We start from the raw sequence: 21,304 nt of genomic DNA on the forward strand, positions 1-21,304 counted from the left end.
TAAAAAAAAACACGGTGTATATTAGCCTCAGGTAGGTGACATATATCTAAGTGGGTAAAGTGTTGGTTGATTCCCCACACCTCCGCTCCGCTCCGCCTCAGTGGACAGGCAGCCGGCGACTAGACCGTGTGGGCAGGGAAGCGCAGGTCGGAGCCGGCGAGGTTGTCGTCCACCCAGCGCTGCGCCTGCGTCGCCATGTCTTCGTCGAAGTACTCACGCCACCCGCCCGATATACCTGAAATATTTCATGCCTTTTGACTACATTTTTGTCTACTGAGATACTTACCAATTTTCATTAATTATTTCGGTACTATAGTAAAAAAAGTATTGTTTTAGATTACTCGTAGAAAAAGTATTGTATACAATAATGATATAATCAAGCTTTTCATTCTTGTATCTTACTTAGGCAACTCAGCAAGCTTCGTTGCCTAAACACGGTACTCGAAAGAAGCTCTCTATTATATCAGGATTGTATAACATACTATTTTACGAGGGGAACCGTAAATATGACTAAAATCTGAATCCAAATAGGATTAAAATTCGAATTAGTTATAGAAATAACGTTTAATGTTTTCTTTTGTTTTTAGTGTTTACATTACACTTACACTTATTATTACACTACGGGCGGTGCGGAATCGCAGTGACGCGTATGTAAATGTCACGATTTTAACACATGTCCTCCATAAAGTCGTAAAATTTACGGCACGAGACTGCGATTCTGCACCGTCACCGTTTTTAAGCAGCGGTGTGGTCGGACCGTACGTTTTCTTTCATCAGGGGCCAAACTATCTCCAAAAGGCGTAGCAAGATAGCCTTTGAAAAATTGTCCTCATAACTTGCAGTTGAGACTATAATCAAACGATAAGGATTACGTAAATTATTACTTGCAGCGTAATCGTTGCGCGCCCGCGGCAAACTCGCTAAGCATTCACTCGCTTTCAACTCTCATGCAAATCTCCAATTTGATAAAACTCTTAAAATAAAACGCCTTTCTCTTCTCAGATTGACGGTATACACCTTACCCTTTCTCACGAAGCCCTCGGCAGCATTGTTAATGTTGTTGACCCACTGCGGATTAATAGACTCATTTTTCCTGAAGTTCTCAATGTCCAAGTGCTCGCAAAGTTTCACCATTTGTTCATCCGTTACTTCTTTACTGAGGAAGTCTGCTAGCCGTCTTATACACGAGGGCAAATCCTAAAACATAATTATTTGCATTGAGGTATAAATTATTATATAAGACTCTTAACTGTAGGAAAGAAAAAAAAAACAAATAAAAAATAACCATTTTACTAACGTCCTGGTACTGGATAATACTATATTATTTGAACTATTTAAATCCATCTAATTAAGCATTTTCTTTTTATTTAAATCCGATCGTTTATTATGATTATATAATGTACCTCAAGTATGCCGCCTACTTGAAATTATGTATTTTGTTTGTATGTATAGTTCAAGATTATTAATTTTCGAAGTAGTGTAGGACGCGATATTGCAGAAAATAATAAAAATTACCTTTTTCATGTCTTCATAAAAAATAAACAACATATTCGGGTGGTGGCGGAGCGCCCAGGCCTCTTTCACGTGCGGGAAGTACGGGGTGAAACGAACTAAAAATTAACGCTGGTATTATTTGTATGTCTTCATTACAATTATAATTAAATCGACACTGACACCTAAATGAGAGCTAATCGCGTGTGTTGCGCATACTGAGTATTACCATACAGACAGACAGACAGACGGACATCGCAGGCTTAGTTAAGTTCCGATTGTCACCCTTCGAGCACAAAATAAAAGTTTGATACACGAATTTATAAGTAAAATTGATGCTTACGAAAATTATTTAGGAAAAGATTCCAAAAAGTTTTGAAATCACTCGAATATATATACAGGAGTCGGTGCAAATGGTAGTATGACACAGCGACGTCCCTCGGGTCTCGTGCGATGTACACCACTTTGGCTGTATCCAGTAAGTGCGGAGGCAGCAGAGAGAAGGGGATGTGAGTGTAGATCAGCCGCGGAGAAGGCCCGTTGATAGATTCCTCATAAAATACAGCTATACGTTGTAAGTATTCTCTGCTAGGCGAATGTTTACTCCTGTAACGAAACAAATATACATTTCAGAGCTCCGCATAGATATTCGAACGCACTTCAATAAAGCCCCCAACTCGATCCCCCTTTTCGTAAAACAGTGTAAGTGTTATTTTAAAATTCAAACTTCTATGACATTATGACGTTTACTTAACACTTGCACAGGCTGGGCTATCAAAATCGTTGCCAACATAGCCTGGTCGGCCTCTACTTCGACTTTTTAAATAGATTCCATACTAACACCCTGGATTGACTTACTATAGGTACCTAAGTATATGTTATCGTGCCATTTGTATTTTTTTCTTCATTCCTATTTAATTTCTTAATGTTTAATTTAACTGCAAGTTTACACAAATCGTGTTTGCCCCCAAAATAAACAACTAAATAGGTATAAAGCTAAGGCATACAGAATGATTTTGTTCTGTCTGACCATAAGCTGGGGTGAACATGTAAGTAATACTGAACAACGTGTAAAATGGCGAATCATACATATATTGTTGTCCTTTTGGTAAAAACCGTTAAGGCCAGTCCTGACGGGTTGATAAAAACCGCTAAGGCCAGTCCTGACGGGTTGATAAAAACGACTGATTTGATGAGAACAGAAATTGGCGTCAATCTGGTCTAGCGTCCACACGTACATACACAATTTATTCACCAATTTTATATTTATGGTGATTTTAAAGCGCTCTAAATTAACAATAATGCCCTTAAACGCGCATGCTAGCGTCACAACCAGCAACCAGACTGATCTTTAATGTAAAGAATCGCTCTGAACGTAATGTACAATGGTGGAGTCACTCACGGGACAGACTTAGCTTTGTGTGATCTAATACATAAATGTAACTGACTGATTTAAAAAAAAAAATTACTTTACTTTCACCGTTTAAATGTTGAACTCAACTAAAAGGACACCAAACAAGTAAGTGTGTACTGACAGAAGAGATTGAATGAAATATTTACTCACTCGAGATTCACTCCCTTTTTGTGTAACGGAGTCTTTAAAGATGCGTCGAAATCGATGTCATTCATGAGAAGCCAAATCAATTCTAATGTCCAATGTGTTCCTGTGTTTAAAGATGAGTCATATAAAAACTGTGCACTATTGACTATTCATCACAGTGCCAAGCCAAGCGGCATCGCGCGAGATAAAAGTACATACTCAGAGCACTTACCTACTTCCCCCAGTAGGTACGTAGTTTTATCTGCTAACTACATAATTGATACTGATTGTAACGTGTATGTCGCCGTCAAATTGTAAGAATCCGCCTTTTACAAACGATCGTTATTTTACAAACGTTTATACGTTTCTAAAATGACGACGCCGTTTGTAAAATTGCCGAAGGCAAATTGTAAAAAGTCGACATTTTGTAAAATACCTTATGACATCAACAGCGCCGTTTGCAATTTGGCATTTTGGTCGAATATTTATTTGTTTCACAAGGGGGCAAAATTGTTGTTTCCCTTCGTGCTAAGTTTGATACGCGAGCAAGTAAATGAACCCAAAATTGAACGCGAAAACGTTCGGAAAGTTGACCGTTGCGAGGGTTTCAAAACTTTCAAAGCGCAGTAGGTTCAGTCAGCAGTTTTTGAAAAAATTTACTCCAGGAAAGACAATTGTCAATGAACCTAAACTAAAATTACCTGATCGAGGATACGAGGCCAACCATACGTCATCAGGCCGAACCGTCATGTGTCTGTTCTGGTCGGCATCATCTTTGTAGCTCGCAGGCAACAGATAACCGGTATCGCCGAAACGAGCATACGTTTGGCCTGCAGTCACGAACAAAAACGGTATTCACTATACATCCTTCATTGTTTAAAATTATGCCTTTAGTCAGTCCAGTGGAACTAATTCGTTAGTATCAAGGTATTAGGAGCTTTAAATACGACAAACGCTCCGTTAGCGTAGTGTAGTCATCTATCTCTATCACTCTCCTATATTAGAGCGACAGTGACAGTTGCGTTTCGTTCGCTAAGCAGCGTTAACGATTGGCACGTTGGATACGTGCCCAGATTTGCTGTTTATACAATGAGTTTGTGCACGTATAGTACAATGAATTTTTGTCGACAAATCACCCCCCATAGCTATGTTTTTTCTCAAGCATTTTAAAAATGCACCCTTTCAAAGTTTTATGGTGCCATACACTACTTCACTTGGTTAATGTACCATTATCTGCCCATTTACATATCGCACATTTAAAAAATAAAAGTCATTCGATAGCTAACGAAATAAGGCATTAATTTCTAACATAAATGTTACAGAAAATTTTCCACAATTACTCATTGTATGTATCGTTTCGTTTGGAAGGAGAGAGTAATTTTTTGTGTTTAAACAAAAAATTACTAGTGGCTCTGTGGGCTGTAGACCTCGCGATAAGCTTAGAAAATGTAAAAGTAAAAAATAGGTACTTAGTTCGTTGAGTCGTTACGACAGTGAACTCACAATGGACTTAAGCGCCATAGACGCTATTGGCGCTTAAGTCCTTTATGCCAATTTCCGTAGTGCTTCGTTCAATGATTGCGAAATAACGTGAACGCTTGCTCTCAACCTATAATTCAAGTCGTATTTGATATGTACGGTCGAGGAAATTGATTCTTTAGCAGTAACGGCTCACTTTACACTGGACAATAAGTCTTGGCATAAGTATCATAAGTATGTACAACCAAATTTACTTGAACCGCGTATACCAAACATAAATAGCGCACGTAACGTACCCACCTTTGTACACACTCTTTATCAGCTCCTGAGTTGCAGAATCCAACTCTTGAACTTTAACTTTATCGCACATTGTATCTGGAAATGGAATATTATTATATTTATTTTTCATAATGATTGACTTGCTTAGGTACCTATCAAAGAGAATTTGAAATAGAGGTAGATAGTCAAAGAAAATTTTGTAGCCACAGTAAATTTACCGCCATCTTCCGATTGGTACCTGTATTATTTTTCATCACACTTGCTCGTAAACGGTGTTATTGTATGCCAACATATTGAGATGGAATGATCTATATTATGCCCAAGGGCGTAATGGTCATGTTTTTTTTTAAGTAGATATAAATGAACAAAAAAAAAACAGAATAAATTATTTTTATTTATTAGTTTTACTTTTAAAATGCTTACAGTTATAAATAATTTTTTGTGTAAGTACCTATGTTTATAAATACTTAATTTAATTAATTTAATAATTGCCATTAAAAATATTTTTAAACAATTTTCAATAGTCGCTGAATGCCGGATAGGTCTGCCTTCGATACCTGTCAAAAATGACAATATGGCGGACAAATGCTTGAAATGTCACCGTTTTTAAGAATTATTTAGCTAGGCGTTTGGGGTTGAAACCCTACAGCCGTGGGGACCTAGCGCGCGCCGCCTCTATAAGGAGTAATTATAGCGGCTCCGGATGACCAGAGGGCTGGCCTGTATTTCGCTCAGCCGATAAGCACTGCTATCCAAAAGAGCAATGCAGCCAGCCTTCTGGGCACTCCTTGTTTAATAAATCAATTTTAAACCAAAATATTGTACATCGTAAAAAAAAAAACGTACTTGGAAAGCATAGAGGAGGTCCATGTTGGAAAGTCTAATGCTCTAGAGCAGAAGCGAATAAACTTTTTAGAAACAACAATGACGCACTTTCAGAGCATAAGAAATGAAATAATGAATTTCTATATAAGTTGCTGATACGCTTTCCACAGTTGCGTACTTGAAAGGCATAACACTGTAAATAAGTATCATTTTAGTCATTTTACAGGAGAAGCGGTTTTGTACTGTCAAAATTTGTCTAACAAAGTTTTTCGGACAACATAAAACGATTCAGAGAGATGTTTCAGTTAGCTACATAATAATAATAATAATAATAATAAAATACTTTATTGTGCACTACAAAGAAACATACATGTACATATTTTTTATTAATCACTAGTTAAAGTATTTAACATTATTATTTTGTATTTTTCGAGATATCATATAGTACTTAGTGTATTTTTTCGAAAAACCTACCCCTCATCATAATGTATTCTGCTTCTACTCATTTCTGAGTCATTTCAAATACGAAAATATTAAATAATCTAAAATACCGTTTCATCATTTTTTGTAACAACAGGTAACCCGTTTAAATGCACATTAGTTTTGTACGATACTATAAAATACCGAAAATCACAAAATGGAGTTACAGTGTTATGCCTCTCTGGAACGGAGTTTAGAGTGGTCATGGTAAAGTGATAATGCATTTTATTTTGATTTGTGACCACCATACTCACTATGACTGCAACACTGAAGTAACACTACACGTGCAGACGTTGATGGTGTTGGTATTCATGTAACGTATGCAAGTATTACATTTTATACTACAAGTGCACCGCATTACACTGGAGCCTCTTAATCTAAAATCGTGACTAAATAACCTTGGGACTTCATAAAATACGGACACAAATTTTATTACCACGTTTGATCATAAATAAACTATTAGAACAGCATAGAAAAGTAAACCGAACTGATTTAAAAACCTATTACAGTACCTTCAATAAATACTACGAGTATGTACTTCATCAAGACGAAAGGGGACTAGAGGACGACCGAGCGAGATCGCCTTTTCATCAGTTAAGAGTGTTAAAGTTCGGTTTTGTGTTAACATTCGAATAATATAAGTTTTTGGCAAAAAAATCATTTTTATGTACAAGCTTTTATCGCTGACTGTACTTTTCTTTCCACAGGCAACTAATACTCATCGAGCAAATTCTAAAAACCGCAAACACAATTAGGTTGCGTTGTTTTATCACAGAGTTCCTATGTCCACCTCTTGTCTCCATCATCAGATCAGCTCGATGGTACCATAATATTGCATTGTATGCAATCGACTTACATATGTATGCAAATTTTCAGCTCAATCGGAAACCGGGAAGTGGATCAAATTTAACTTGCAAGATTTGATTACAAACAGACAACGGTCAGGTGAAAGTAAATAAAAGCTTGTAAAAAGGTAAACATTATTTTGTCATGTCTTTTTATAAATCAGTAACTATTACTTCGTATCGTACCTGATTTATAATCGTTACATATTTGCCGTGACTTATTTTTTAAGTTTTTTTTTTAAAAGGCACGTCAAAATCGCTTACCTTCTTTCTAATGCTAAAAAAATTAACTATAGGACCACTACCAGTCTCGTGTATCAAAGTTTGCAGCTTTAAGTTCTTAGTTTGTATTTCCACGACACAACTCTCCAAAAATGGGTAATTATTTCGACAAAAGTGGAATTTAAAGATTTGGTAAATTTTCTAATCCGAGAAATTATTTTCAGGCGGATATACTTAAAAAAAAATAAGTTAAAAATAAATTAGTCACATGTCAGCGAGCAATAGAGCAAGCATGCTAAGTATAAATAAAAAGCAGAAAATTTGATTTGGTTTACCTACCTAATTTAATTCGTTGTAAGTATGTTGTGTGCCCTAGCAGGGCGTCATGGACCAACTTGAATTACTTAAAATCTTATTGATTGTATGTACAGGATTTTACAACGAAATAAATTAATGAATGAAAAAACTTTACCCATATAGTGGTAGTCGTAAAACACTTTATTGTACAAAAAGAAACATAAAAAAAGAAAGAACACACATCATTTGTAAAGCCCATATCCCGCTAGCGTCCTTCTTATTTTACAATACGTTGGTAGTTCCGTAAAGAGAATCGGAATCAGAAAATATTTATTGCCTCAGAACAACTTTAGAAACTAACTACAATAGTAACCTTAAATGCTAAATACAATATTCATATTATTTAAATGTTTACATTATGACTTTAAATTTTAAAGTCATAATGTAAACATTTACCTTAATATTAAGTGAGTATTGAGCGCGGCGCGCCCACAAACTGGTTACTCCAGTTTGACGCATTTATTGTAATGTGTAACTGTGTAATTGCTTTACACGAATAAATGAATTATTAATAATAATTAACCTCACAGCCGCTCCAAAGTGTTGCCCTATTGTCGCACTGTGCGTGCGGCCGTTGTGGGGCCCACTCAATGAGCTGGCGAGTCACCGCCTGTCTTACACAATTCCGAGACTGATTGTCACGGCAGGTGTCCGTTAGTCTCCTCCCATAGCCCATTATCCAGTCCATCCAACTTTCAAATCAATAGCCTTATGACCTTAGATCCCATCGCAGCACAAAAGTGCTGCACTGCAATAGTCTTTGCACCTGGCGGGGACCATCTCCGGATGTATCATATTGTGCGCTCGGGGATGGTATCCGCCACGTGTATCCCTTGCTTTTAGATTAATTTGTCTTAAAGGGCCTCTGCGCTGTTGGCTTCGGCCCCACGCATGCCTCCCAAAGGTCCTGGACCCCATGGTCCCGAGATATGGTAAGACAGAATAATAATACTAGTGAAAACATTGTTATGGCAGGTGTCCGGACTTCTTTGCAATAACCCAGTCTCATTGTCCTCCCAAATTTCAATCCATAGACCGTTATACTGTTCACTTTACTACAATAGTCCCAATGCCTGCTGCGACCGGTTCATGGGTATCTATTGTTGCACCTGTGAACGGGTTCCAGCAGGCGTTCTACATGACATTAAATCTCTCCAAAGGGCCTCTACGTGTTGGATCTATATCCCCACGCAAGCCTATCAAAAGACCGGCATTTATAGGCCCGTGAAATCCAAGGAAATACAAATAATAATAAGAGGAAAGGCGAATTTTGATTATTGTAAAAATTTGGTGCGAAAAACAGATTTCATACAAATTTTTAAATGCTTCTAACTGTTATAATAACAAAAAAAAAAACAAATTGTGTCAAAATATTTTGAACCATGTTAATATCCAGAGAGGAGAATGAGGACTACGTGTGTATGAAATGAGAAGACTAGTTCGCGCGGGTCCTCCACTGTCGTCTGCAGTATAGACATATTTCCATCGTGCGTATTTGTTTTGCGTCTGAATTTGCGCATGATTTTGAAAGTCGCCCAAAGAATCAAACCCGTCGTAACATATTCCGCAGCTGTGTGCCTTCTCAGTTTCGTGTGTTTCTTCACGACTACTAATCGATTCTTCAAATTATTTTCGACATATTTTGCACTCGAGTAGACGTTCACCGTGCACCCTCGTGAATTCGTTGTATATGATTTTGTAAACTAATCAGTATTGCAAACGTTCTCGTACATAAATGACAGGCGTAGTCGTGAGGCCGGCCGTCGGCGTGGGTCCGTGCGTGCCGGACTAAACCGCGCGATCTCGTAAATCGCTTTTTACACTTGCTGCAACAATAATATGGTCGTTGCCCTGCGTGAGCGTGTTGCGTGTGTGTATTTAAGCTGGCTATCTTTGCGAACGCTTTTGTACATAAACCGCAAGAATATGGACCTTCTCCTACGCATTTATGCAGATTTAAATTTCTCTGGTATTTAAATACTTTGTCACAAGTATTGCAACAGTAGGACTTTTCAGCGGTGTGATTCCGTTCATGCTCATTTAGATTGCTCCGGGATCTGAACTGTTTATTACACGTGGTACAAGAGTACGGTCGTTCGCCTGTGTGAATCCGTAGGTGTACTACAAACGCAGCACGACCTTTAAACGCTTTAGCACACACATCGCAGGCGTATCGGTGTTCACCGGTGTGGATCCATCTGTGTTTTACCAACGTAGCCCTATCTGCAAACGTCATAGAGCACACGTCGCAGGCGTACGGTCGCTCACCGGTGTGGGTGCGTTCATGAGTAATTAAATGGTTGCTTTGTGTAAATGCCTTGTTACACGTGGTGCAGGTGTAAGGTTTTATGCTAGAATGATTGTAGACATGGTGTCGCCTCAAATATGATTGTGTTTTGAACCGTTTTCCACACATCGTGCAGGGGTAGAGTGCGTGTGTCTCGTCCGTCCCCGGAGTGCGTGTCAGTGTCTCGTCTGTCCCCGGAGTGCGTGTCAGTGTCTCGTCTGTCCCCGGAGTGCGTGTGCGTCCGACGTGACACCCCGCCCGCGCCCCCTCGAGCTCGTCTTCTGGAACAAAACAAGCCTGTCACGCCAACAATTAGGGGGCATCCATTATTTACGTCAGGTGTTCAGGGGGACACGATAAAGCAGACTATCACCAAATATCACGTGGGGAATCTCGGCAAATATCATGTAATTTTTTTGGACCAATAATTGTGTAATAATACTAATAATCCGAGAAATTAACAATATTTTAACGTTAAATATGTTTTAGACTAAAATACAACGAAACATGCCACGACCCTCCTTCTTATTTACCATGATACTGTTTTTGTGAACCGTTAGTGGTAATTTTGGTTTTGTTTGTGTTCATTGTATGGCTGCGGCTCCGCGCGTTGAAGGTAATCCTTACACAAGTTGACTAAGACCCACAGTAAGCTCAAGAAGTCTTGTGTTGTGGATACTTAAACCATATTTATAATATAGTCATAATTAAATAGGTAGTACACAGGAAACACCCGTCACTCAAGGACAGATATCTGTGCTCATCACACGAATAAATGTCCTTACGCGGTTCCCAGGAACCCAGGACCATAGACAGGGTCCCTCCCGACGAGGCCAGAGCCAGACCGGTCGTCAAACCGTACCTACCTAAATTAGTGGGTCACTATCAAATTTACCTTATCGCTAAAGGACAATATAGCTGAAATGTCTGGATTGTGTTATGTCTTTGTAACTACATAGACATGAATGCTAAATGCCTCTTTGGCAAAACGTCTAGATCTTAGAACGTAACAATTTAAAATAATCTAGCAGCAAAACATCTTTATCTTCGAATGTCTTTATTTCTTAATAGACACAAATGCTAAATGGTCCGGTAGCAACACGTTTGTATCTCAGAACGTCTTAATTACTAAACAGACATGTACGCTAAACAGTCAAGAAGCAAAAAGTCTGGTTTTTATTGCTAAATGGAATAAACGCCAAGCGACCCATTAACACTTGAGAATTAAAACCTTGTCGTTCAATCTCTATTATTAGGGTTCCGTAACTAAATGGCAAAAAACGGAACCCTTATAGATTCGTCATGTCCGTCTGTCTGTCCGTTAATTCACAGCCACTTTTTTCCGAAACTATAAGAACTGTACTGTTCAAACTTGGTAAGTAGAGGAAAAAAAAACAATAAATTTTGGGGGTTCCCCATACTTAGAACTGAAACGCAATTTTTTTTTTCAACAAACCCATAAAAAACAATAAAGGGTCTAGCCGCAATCCTATAGTGAAACTGCCCCTGGCTGAAATGTATACCTTTCTTAGAAGCGTTAATTGGTCTTATTATAAGATATCATTTTACAATATTTCAAGCCTGGAATCCCCTTGGTTTGGATAAAAAAACAAAAATATATAAAATCTTTTTTAATTTTTCTAAGCTAAACTAATGGTTAGATTTCTTTGAAATTCGGATTATACATGGCACTAATAGCAATACATTTTCAAAAAAAAAAAATCAAGGTTCTAACTTATTTACAAAGGCCTAAAAAAATATTTTTTTTTGTTTAAATTTTTTTTTTATTATTTACAAGAGGGCGACAACCTCAATTTTTAGGTATTTAATGCACAATACAATATTGTATGAAATATATTTTTTTCATAAAAATCCATTTGGGACAACAAGGTAAAAATGTCTTACTAATGCAGGCCATTCGACTTAAGGCGTCTGTAGGTTACACATTGGGCCAACGTACTTGGCTCATTGTGTACTTCCGCCTTTACAACCATTTAGTAGGTATTAACAAGCAGCAGCTAGTCGAGCAGAAAAATTGTTTACACTAAGTATAATTATATTTTTTAATGCAGTATTGCGTATTTCATAATAGGAATGTTTACGTAGTAGTTGTTTACGTACAGCAATGGTAGATTACATACCGAGGCCAATAAAATAAGAAATGTCTCAGAACACATCGGACTCGCCCATGAAGGGTTCCGAACCATTTATGACGTATTAAAAAAACTACTTACTAGATCTCGTCCAACATTTTACCACTTTGGACACACATTTTACCACTTTGGAAGTGTCTCTCGCACAAACTATTCAGTTTAGAAAAAAAATGATATTAGAAACCTCAATATCATTTTTGAAGACCTATCCATAGATACCCCACACGTAGTTCTAAGTATGGGGAACCCCCTAAAGGGTCTAGCCGCAATCCTATAGTGAAACTGCCCCTGGCTCAAATGTATACCTTTCTTAGAAGCGTTAATTGGCCTTATTATAAGATATCATTTTACAATATTTCAAGCCTGGAATCCCCTTGGTTTGGATAAAAAAACAAAAATATATAAAATCTTTTTTAATTTTTCTAAGCTAAACTAATGGTTAGATTTCTTTGAAATTCGGATTATACATGGCACTAATAGCAATACATTTTCAAAAAAAAAAATCAAGGTTCTAACTTATTTACAAAGGCCTAAAAAAATATATTTTTTTGTTTAAAATTTTTTTTTAGTATTTACAAGAGGGCGACAACCTCAATTTTTAGGTATTTAATGCACAATACAATATTGTATGAAATATATTTTTTTCATAAAAATCCATTTGGGGCAACAAGGTAAAAATGTCTTACTAATGCAGGCCATTCGACTTAAGGCGTCTGTAGGTTACACATTGGGCCAACGTACTTGGCTCATTGTGTACTTCCGCCTTTACAACCATTTAGTAGGTATTAACGAGCAGCAGCTAGTCGAGCAGAAAAATTGTTTACACTAAGTATAATTATATTTTTTAATGCAGTATTGCGTATTTCATAATAGGAATGTTTATTGTATCTATATACCCCACACGTATGGGTTTGATGAAAAAAAAATATTTTTATTTTATGACGTATGAAAAAAACTACTTACTAGATCTCGTTCAAACCAATTTTCGGTGGAAGTTTGCATGGTAATGTATATCATATATTTTTTTTAGGTTTTTCATTCTGTTATTTTAGAAGTTACAGGGGGGGGGGGGGCACACATTTTTTCACTTTGGATTTGTCTTTCGCGCAAACTATTCAGTTTAGAAAAAAATTATATTAGAAACCTCTATATCATTTTTGAAGACCTATCCATAGATACCCCACACGCATGGGTTTGATGAAAAAAGATTTTTTGAGTTTCAGTTCTAAGTATGGGAACCCCCAAAAATATTTTTTTTTCTATTTTTGTGTGAAAATCTTAATGCGGTTCATAGAATACATCTGCTTACCAAGTTTGAACAGTATAGCTCTTATAGTTTCGAAAAAAAAGGGGCTGTGACATAATCGGACAGACAGACGGACATGACGAATCTATATGGGTTCCGTTTTTTGCCATTTGGCTACGGAACCCTAAAAAAAATCAAGGTTCTAACTTATTTACAAAGGCCTAAAAAAATATTTTTTTTTTTGTTTAATTTTTTTTTTTATTATTTACAAGAGGTCGACAACCTCAATTTTTAGGTATTTAATGCACAATACAATATTGTATGAAATATATTTTTTTCATAAAAATCCATCTGTGGCAACAAGATAAAAATGTCTTACTAATGCAGGCCATTCGTCTTACGACCATTAATCATAAAATATAGATACATTCTCGGCATATGTCTAAGAAGGTATATAGATGCTTCATAAAGTATGATGGCGAAAAGAGGGGAGTAGAAGCAATCGATCAATATTGTTGTGAATGTGCGAATGGGTTAAGAACAGTGGGTTGTTGTTCACATGTAGCGGCAATTATATATTACTTGTCGTATTGCAGGTTTTTATCCAGAATTCCGCGGCCTAGCCATAAACTCTGTGCACTGTTCAAGACCGAAGGTATAAATGTTAGTATTAATACAGACAGTGACGAGGATGAGTAATTATGTGTTATGTTAAGGTGTAAATTGTAGGATTTTAATAAAATGTGCTTTACTTATTTAGTTTCTTTTGATACGTAATATTTTTTAAGGCAGTATTGCGTATGTCATAATAGACCTCAGCTTCGCTTCGGCCGATACTTACATGTGTTCTGAGACATTTCTTATTTTATTGGCCTCGGTATGTAATCTACCATTGCTGTACGTAAACAACTACTACGTAAACATTCCTATTATGAAATACGCAATACTGCATTAAAAAATATAATTATACTTAGTGTAAACAATTTTTCTGCTCGACTAGCTGCTGCTCGTTAATACCTACTAAATGGTTGTAAAGGCGGAAGTACACAATGAGCCAAGTACGTTGGCCCAATGTGTAACCTACAGACGCCTTAAGTCGAATGGCCTGCATTAGTAAGACATTTTTACCTTGTTGCCCCAAATGGATTTTTATGAAAAAAATATATTTCATACAATATTGTATTGTGCATTAAATACCTAAAAATTGAGGTTGTCGCCCTCTTGTAAATACTAAAAAAAAAATTTTAAACAAAAAAAAATATTTTTTTAGGCCTTTGTAAATAAGTTAGAACCTTGATTTTTTTTTTGAAAATGTATTGCTATTAGTGCCATGTATAATCCGAATTTCAAAGAAATCTAACCATTAGTTTAGCTTAGAAAAATTAAAAAAGATTTTATATATTTTTGTTTTTTTATCCAAACCAAGGGGATTCCAGGCTTGAAATATTGTAAAATGATATCTTATAATAAGGCCAATTAACGCTTCTAAGAAAGGTATACATTTCAGCCAGGGGCAGTTTCACTATAGGATTGCGGCTAGACCCTTTAGGGGGTTCCCCATACTTAGAACTACGTGTGGGGTATCTATGGATAGGTCTTGAAAAATGATATTGAGGTTTCTAATATAATTTTTTTCTAAACTGAATAGTTTGCGCGAGAGGCACTTCCAAAGTGGTAAAATGTGTTCCCCCCCCCCCCCCTGTAACTTCTAAAATAAGAGAATGATAAAACTAAAAAAAAAAGCGGCCAAGTGCGAGTCGGACTCGCCCATGAAGGGTTCCGTACCATTTATGACGTATTAAAAAAACTACTTACTAGATCTGATTCAAACCAAGTTTCGGTGGAAGTTTGTATGGTAATGTATATCATATATTTTTTTTTGATTTTTCATTCTGTTATTTTAGAAGTTACAGGGGGGGGGACACTTTTTTTCACTTTGGAAGTGTCTCTCGCGCAAACTATTCAGTTTAGAAAAAAATGATATTAGAAACCTAAATATCATTTTTGAAGACCTATCCGTAGATACCCCACACGTATGGGTTTGATGAAAAAAAAAATTTTTTTTTAATTTTATGACGTATTAAAAAAAACTACTTACTAGATCTCGTTCAAACCAATTTTCGGTGGAAGTTTGCATGGCAATGTATATCATATATTTTTTTTAGATTTTTCATTCTGTTATTTTAGAAGTTACGGGAGGGGGGACACACATTTTTCCACTTTGGAAGTGTCTCTCGCGCAAACTATTCAGTTTAGAAAACTTCCACCGAAAATTGGTTTGAACGAGATCTAGTAAGTAGTTTTTTTTTTAATACGTCATAAAATTAAAAAAAAAATCATCAAACCCATACGTGTGGGTTATCTATGGATAGATCTTCAAAAATAATATTGAGGTTTCTAATATCATTTTTTCCTAAACTGAATAGTTTGCGCGAGAGACACTTTCAAAGTGATAAAATGTGTGCCCCCCCCTGTAACTTCTACAATAACAGAATGATAAAACTAAAAAAAATATGTGATATACATTGCCATGCAAACTTCCACCGAAAGTTGGTTTGAACGACATCTAGTAAGTAGTTTTTTTTTATACGTCATAAAATTAAGAAAAATTTTTTTTTTCATCACTCATACGTGTGGGTTATCTATGGATAGATCTTCAAAAATGATATTGAGGTTTCTAACATAATTTTTTTCTAAACTGAATAGTTTGCGCGAGAAGTGGTAAAATGTGTGTGTGTGTGTGTGTGTGTGTGTGTGTGTGTGTGTGTGTGGTTGTGTGTGTGTGTGTGTGTGTGTGTGCGCGTGCGTGCGTGCCTGCGTGCGTGCGTGCGTGCGTGCGTGTCTGTGTGTGTGTGTGTGTGCGTGCGTGCGTGCGTGCGTGCGTGAGTGCGTGTGTGTGTGTGTGTGTGTCTGTAACTTCTAAAATAACAGAATGCTAAAACTAAATAAAATATATGATATCCATTACCATGCAAATTTCCACCGAAAATTGGTTTGAACGAGATCTAGTAAGTAGTTTTTTTAATACATCATGAATTGTACGGAACCCTTCTTGGGCGAGTCCGACTCGCACTTGGCCGCTTTTTACATCCTGCCCACTTTAACACAAGTTAGCAGTAAAGGAATTACTTCAACTTTTATTTTTACGTGTGATGGGATAAACCAGTGTTAGGGGGTATGCGTCACTAACAAATAAAAGTGTCAGAATATCCATATTAATATTATAACTTATAAGCCTAGCTTTAACTGTTACATATTTATAAATTATGACACATTAAATTTCCAAACGTTTTGCTACTAACTCGTTCTGTGTTCATGTCAATCAAACAATTTTATTTTCGACGAATTGGGAATTCTTATTATATAGACTATTTACATTTCATGACGTTTTGCTATTAACTCGTTCTGTGTTTATGTCAATTAACTAATTTCACTTTCGGCTCATTAGATATTCTAATCACATGGACTATTTATATTTTCAGACGTTTGGCTACTTATTCATTCTAATTCTTAGCCATCCAGCTAAACTGTGTTTTTGCTGACTGAGTATTCTACTTTCATGTCGTCGCAGCTGAATTGACTATATGCTGACTGTGTATTTAAATTTTATGTCATCTAGCTGAAATGGTCGTTTAACGATAAAGTCAATTTGATAGTGACCCAAATTAGTAGATGGTACATTGGTTTACGGTACCTACCTTCTTATTTTATGACAAGGGTTTGCCACCGACGTGGTATAATAAACCCAGCCAAGTGCGAGTCGGACTCGCCCACCGAGGGTTCCGTACAAATTAAACTATCTTTAATTAGTTTTCAGATACTCCCAGGTATCTGTACTGTAAAACGATATTAGTTGCCAAATTTCATAGTTCTAGGTCAACTAGTTGAGTGTCGACATATATACGTTTTTTGCGGCATAAACGGACGTATCTTTTACCTATTTACATTCACTTAAAAAATTGATTTTTTTCACAGCTTCAAGGGGCTGTAGACCTGAGTATATGGTTTTAATTACAACTCGATACCTCCACGCGTTCCCAAGATAAAGGCTTTTGACAGACCGACGGACAGAAGGACGGACGGACGGACAACAAAGTAATCTTATAAGGGTTCCATTTTTCCCTTTTGAGGTACGGAACCCTAAATAGTGTTATAATTTCGCTGAATAAATAAACAAAAATTACAGGACATTATTAATTAATTAATTAATAATGTCCTGTAATAAATTTAATAAATTGACTTAAATAGTTCCACAGTTAAGCTCAATAAAGGCTGTGTTGTGGGTACATGGACGACGGTATATGACACGGCAAAGAAAACGCTCAACACTTAGAACCAAATATCCGAGCTCATAACATGATTAATGCCCCTCTGGCTTCATAGGCAGGTTCACTACCCACTTGGCCAGACTGCTCATAGACGGGGTCAAAAATGCGAGACAAAGTCCCTGTTTCACAATGTTCAAGTAAAGTATTGGATAGCTAATTAACAAACAAATTAACTGCCAGATAAAACTTCCCACAAACTTAGCACTTTATCTACCAGTTAAGCTTATTTGAAGGTTCTGAAACGCCGACAATGACTTTATTCATCAGATAAGTGGCAAGTAGCTTATTCAGGACTTTACTTGGACATTGTGAAATAAGCCCCAAGGGTCGGTGGCACCAAACCGTCTCTCGCCGTTAAAACGTTCGCTACATTTTATTTTAATTCTCTGCTGCGTGACGTTGATCAGTCTGCTCTGTTCACTGTGGTTGGTGCAACTGGCCCTAAGTATAAACAGTGTTGGACGAACGTTAATTAGAATTGAAAATATTATAAATTAACCATACAGTGTGTCCCTAGCCATTGGACAAAGCTGAAATGTACATATGCATTAGGGTATTTAGAACCAGTGTACAAAGTATCATAACAGCCGGTGTAGCGGTTTCGAAGAAATTAACAAATTACCATTTTTTACTTTGGAGCAGCCTGTATGTGTTAGTAGCTTTTCAGGTAATAATATCCTCAAAGAATAGTATGGAACCTTCTTCGACCTTTTTGATTATCTTTTTTATTTATGACATTAATAAGCTTCTGACTTTTGAAAAATGTCATCATTATCAAATATTTCGAACAAATTGTCAAAAACACTCCCAAAGATTAACACAGTTGTTTCTTTTGTTGTCGATTATTGCAAATAAATTTTGTTCGAAAAAAATATTTTTTTATCTTTTAATCTAATTAAAAAAATATTAACGTCAGAGCATTCCTGAGAAGTAACCCTACGTGGGATTTCAGGGTTTGTAAAATGGCTAAGGTCACCCTGTATATTACAAATTGAGCCGTAAACAGAAACGGACGGTTACAGTTTACGGTTCAATTTGTAATGGTTATTTTTCATTATTTTCAATTCTAATTAACGTTTGGCCAACAGTCCAACACTGAGTATAAATGAAGTTTACTTTGTTTGACGGTGGCATGGTGCTCGGGCCCTCCCTCCCTCCCCCCGCCCCCGCCCCCGGCCCCGCCCCCACCCCCGCCCCCGCCCCCGGAGCACATCCACCACGGCGCCTCGTCCTCCAGCTCCGCCTCCGAGCCGAAGCCCTCGAGGTCAGCTTCATCCTTCCCTGCGACCCGGCCGACGACCTCGCACTTCACGTCGTATTCTTGGTGCTCGGTACTGTTCTTCGTCGTAGCAGCATTCTGCAAAATAATGATCAGTAAGTTGGTACAGTCAACAAAACAGGTAGTGACGGTTGAAGAGGCCAAACATATTGGAAAACTTTTGCTGTCACTATCTATGAGAGCTGACTGCATTCTTCCGATTCGCATCGGTCGTATTAATGTAAAATATATGCCACCAAAAACATAACTTGTAAAAAAACCAAGTCACGCAACCCGTTCTTCTACCGTAACTTAGCTAAAATAACTTTGTTATCCCATATAGATATATAGTATTACAAAGTTACATTTGCAGTGAATGAATATTTGTGCAGTTGGTGTATCTAGAAAACTGGACCGAAATTACAAAATATTTGAATTTTTTTTTCGTTTATTAACTAAACACTTATTGTATTGTAAATTTGTATGTAAAGTTTCTATATTTGCCTTCCAAGTATATTCACCACTACATTTTGGCTAATAGGTATAAAGATACCTAAAGATAAAAATAAGATATTTATTATACGAGTATGTCAATCATTTACAAATAGACCTGGAAAACTTAGAAAAAGAAACATATTTATTTGCCATTAAATGTGGTATACAATAGTATTACATTATTATTTTTAGAGCCATACACATTTAGAATTTAAAGTCATGCAAATTGAAATTATATAAAATTTAGGATTGATTAGATTAGAATTTAAGATTATTAGTCCCACAAAATGACAATAAGTCTCTGGGTACTAGATGATGATTGATGATATAACTGATATATAAAATAGATATCAAATATGCAATTATGCAAATACACAAATTAACAATCAATTGCAATATATAATTCAGAGCAAACCACAAAGTTACCTGTATCGCTAGCGTCCAACGGTTGCCCGTATCAGTAGCGACGGCCGTTGGTACTACTTACAGTATTAACAAAAAACAAAAATACATAAATTACACCAATACTTGAATAACAAAATATTAGTACTTATACCAAATGCCATAATTGCCATTGGAGCTTGGATTCTCCTAACTTTTTAGGCATGATCACTATCAACTAAGAAACTTATAAACGTCCTGTACCTGTAGGTTGTGAGTTGTGTCCCGCACGCTTGACGCCTGAAAGCCATTGAACTCTTGGTTCCCAACCACCTGTGGCTTCCGATCAGTCTCCTGATCTGACAGGTCTATCATCTCATCTTTCAGGTTGATAGCTTGCATGATGGTAGTGACAATCTTCATACACCTGACAGACTTGCAAGACAGTGACAATCTTCATACACCTGGCTCTGGACTTCAAAGTCATGCTTTTGTTTCTGTCGACCAATACACAAATCAGTCAATTTTAAATTAAAAATAGGTTCTTGACGAAAATATACCTTATATCCCTTGGGGGTGTGTAATTCTTCATATACTTAATTATAAAAAAAACTATCATACATTTGTTATAATGCCATTTGATATACTACTATATATTATAATGTAATTTTTATTATACATTTCTTTTATTATATTTTGATTTCATCTAAACAGTAATTGATATAATGCCTATTGTCATATAATTTTTAAGTAGTATATACACATTTTTTATAATAACTTTTGTTATATTCTATTTTTTTATATCATAATATGTTATACAATTTTATCAAGTATAAATAGGTTTAAAGATCATTTATTCCCATTAAGAATTTTACAATTCACTTATTATGAGAACATAAATTAATTACTTACAAGGAAGGGTACCCAACTGTCCGACTCCGATTTGATTCATTTTGATATATGTTATAGAGTAGTCTAAAATAACGGACACGTATTTTTTTTAGCTGCCCAAACTCAACCTGTTAGGTCAAAATGGCCTTCAAAGTACTAAAAAGTTACTAAATCTTCTGACTCCTATAGAAAGTGATGCTCAAGCAACTTGCTAGTTAATGGCTGGTTTGAGTATATGTTTGAAAGCAGCAAAAAATAATGAGCACGTGTTTTGTTATATCGGCGAAAACTCATTTTTTCCTAAAAAAATCAACATTCGAAGTTTTATAATATCTTATCGCTAAAGTTACACATAAAGCAGATATGCTTAAACTCAAGTTTTCCTAAAAAAAAAACCTGTCTTTGAACAAAACACGACAAAACACGTGCTCATTATTTTTTGCTGCTTTCAAACATACTCAAACCAGCCATTAACTAGCAAGTTGCTTGAGCATCACTTTCTATAGGAGTTAGAAGATTTAGTAACTTTTTTGTACTTTGAAGGCCATTTTCTCCTAACAGGTTGAGTTTGGGCAGCAAAAAAAAAATATGTGTCCATTATTTTAGACTACTCTATAACATATATCAAAATGAATCAAATCGGAGTCGGACAGTTGGGTACCCTTCCTTGTTAGTAATAAGCGTTAAGAAAACAAGAAGAAGGTAGTTTACACAATACTCGGATAATAAGTTACTGATACACATTTC

At 36.3% G+C, this 21,304-nt stretch overlaps 2 protein-coding genes across 4 annotated transcripts in view; both read right to left on the reverse strand.

The window, feature by feature from the left end:
- Positions 1 to 18,668, reverse strand: LOC133531635 (luciferin sulfotransferase-like). 3 transcript variants are annotated; one of them, XM_061869957.1, is made up of 8 exons: positions 18,649 to 18,668; positions 4,811 to 4,885; positions 3,733 to 3,861; positions 3,056 to 3,155; positions 1,835 to 2,097; positions 1,516 to 1,610; positions 1,023 to 1,197; positions 1 to 235 (listed from the first exon to the last, which is right to left on the reverse strand). In XM_061869957.1, exons 2-8 carry the CDS (start codon positions 4,878 to 4,880, stop codon positions 120 to 122), a joined length of 948 nt encoding a protein of 315 aa, XP_061725941.1. In that variant the 5' UTR covers positions 4,881 to 4,885; positions 18,649 to 18,668; the 3' UTR covers positions 1 to 119. The 3 variants fall into 3 exon arrangements, with proteins under 3 accessions (XP_061725941.1, XP_061725942.1, XP_061725940.1); XM_061869958.1 differs by lacking the exon at positions 18,649 to 18,668 and adding an exon at positions 6,349 to 7,310; XM_061869956.1 differs by lacking the exon at positions 18,649 to 18,668 and having other exon boundaries at positions 4,811 to 5,807.
- Positions 18,599 to 21,304, reverse strand: part of LOC133531321 (myosin heavy chain IB-like) — a 19,704-nt gene continuing 16,998 nt past the window's right edge. Inside the window, exons 2-3 of the mRNA XM_061869457.1 lie at positions 19,931 to 20,163; positions 18,599 to 18,889 (exon numbers count right to left, since the gene is read on the reverse strand). Of these exons, the coding sequence (XP_061725441.1) occupies positions 18,599 to 18,889; positions 19,931 to 20,089 (450 nt within the window). The 5' untranslated portion in view covers positions 20,090 to 20,163. The remainder of the gene's footprint in view (positions 18,890 to 19,930; positions 20,164 to 21,304) is intronic.

The sequence above is a fragment of the Cydia pomonella genome, chromosome 25 (genome assembly GCF_033807575.1).
Source record: "Cydia pomonella isolate Wapato2018A chromosome 25, ilCydPomo1, whole genome shotgun sequence".
In the NCBI taxonomy this organism is placed as follows: domain Eukaryota; kingdom Metazoa; phylum Arthropoda; class Insecta; order Lepidoptera; family Tortricidae; genus Cydia; species Cydia pomonella.

Bases quoted from the DNA above. Each gene is read 5' to 3' on its own strand.
- LOC133531635 (XM_061869956.1), bottom strand. From the start codon at position 4,919: ATGAAAAATAAATATAATAATATTCCATTTCCAGATACAATGTGCGAT. The intron at 2,098-3,055 runs GTGAGTAAATAT...GTTTCGTTACAG, and splicing joins AAAAAGGGAGTGAATCTCGA to GAGTAAACATTCGCCTAGCA. The intron at 1,198-1,515 runs GTAATTTTTATT...ATTATGTTTTAG, and splicing joins TTTATGAAGACATGAAAAAG to GATTTGCCCTCGTGTATAAG.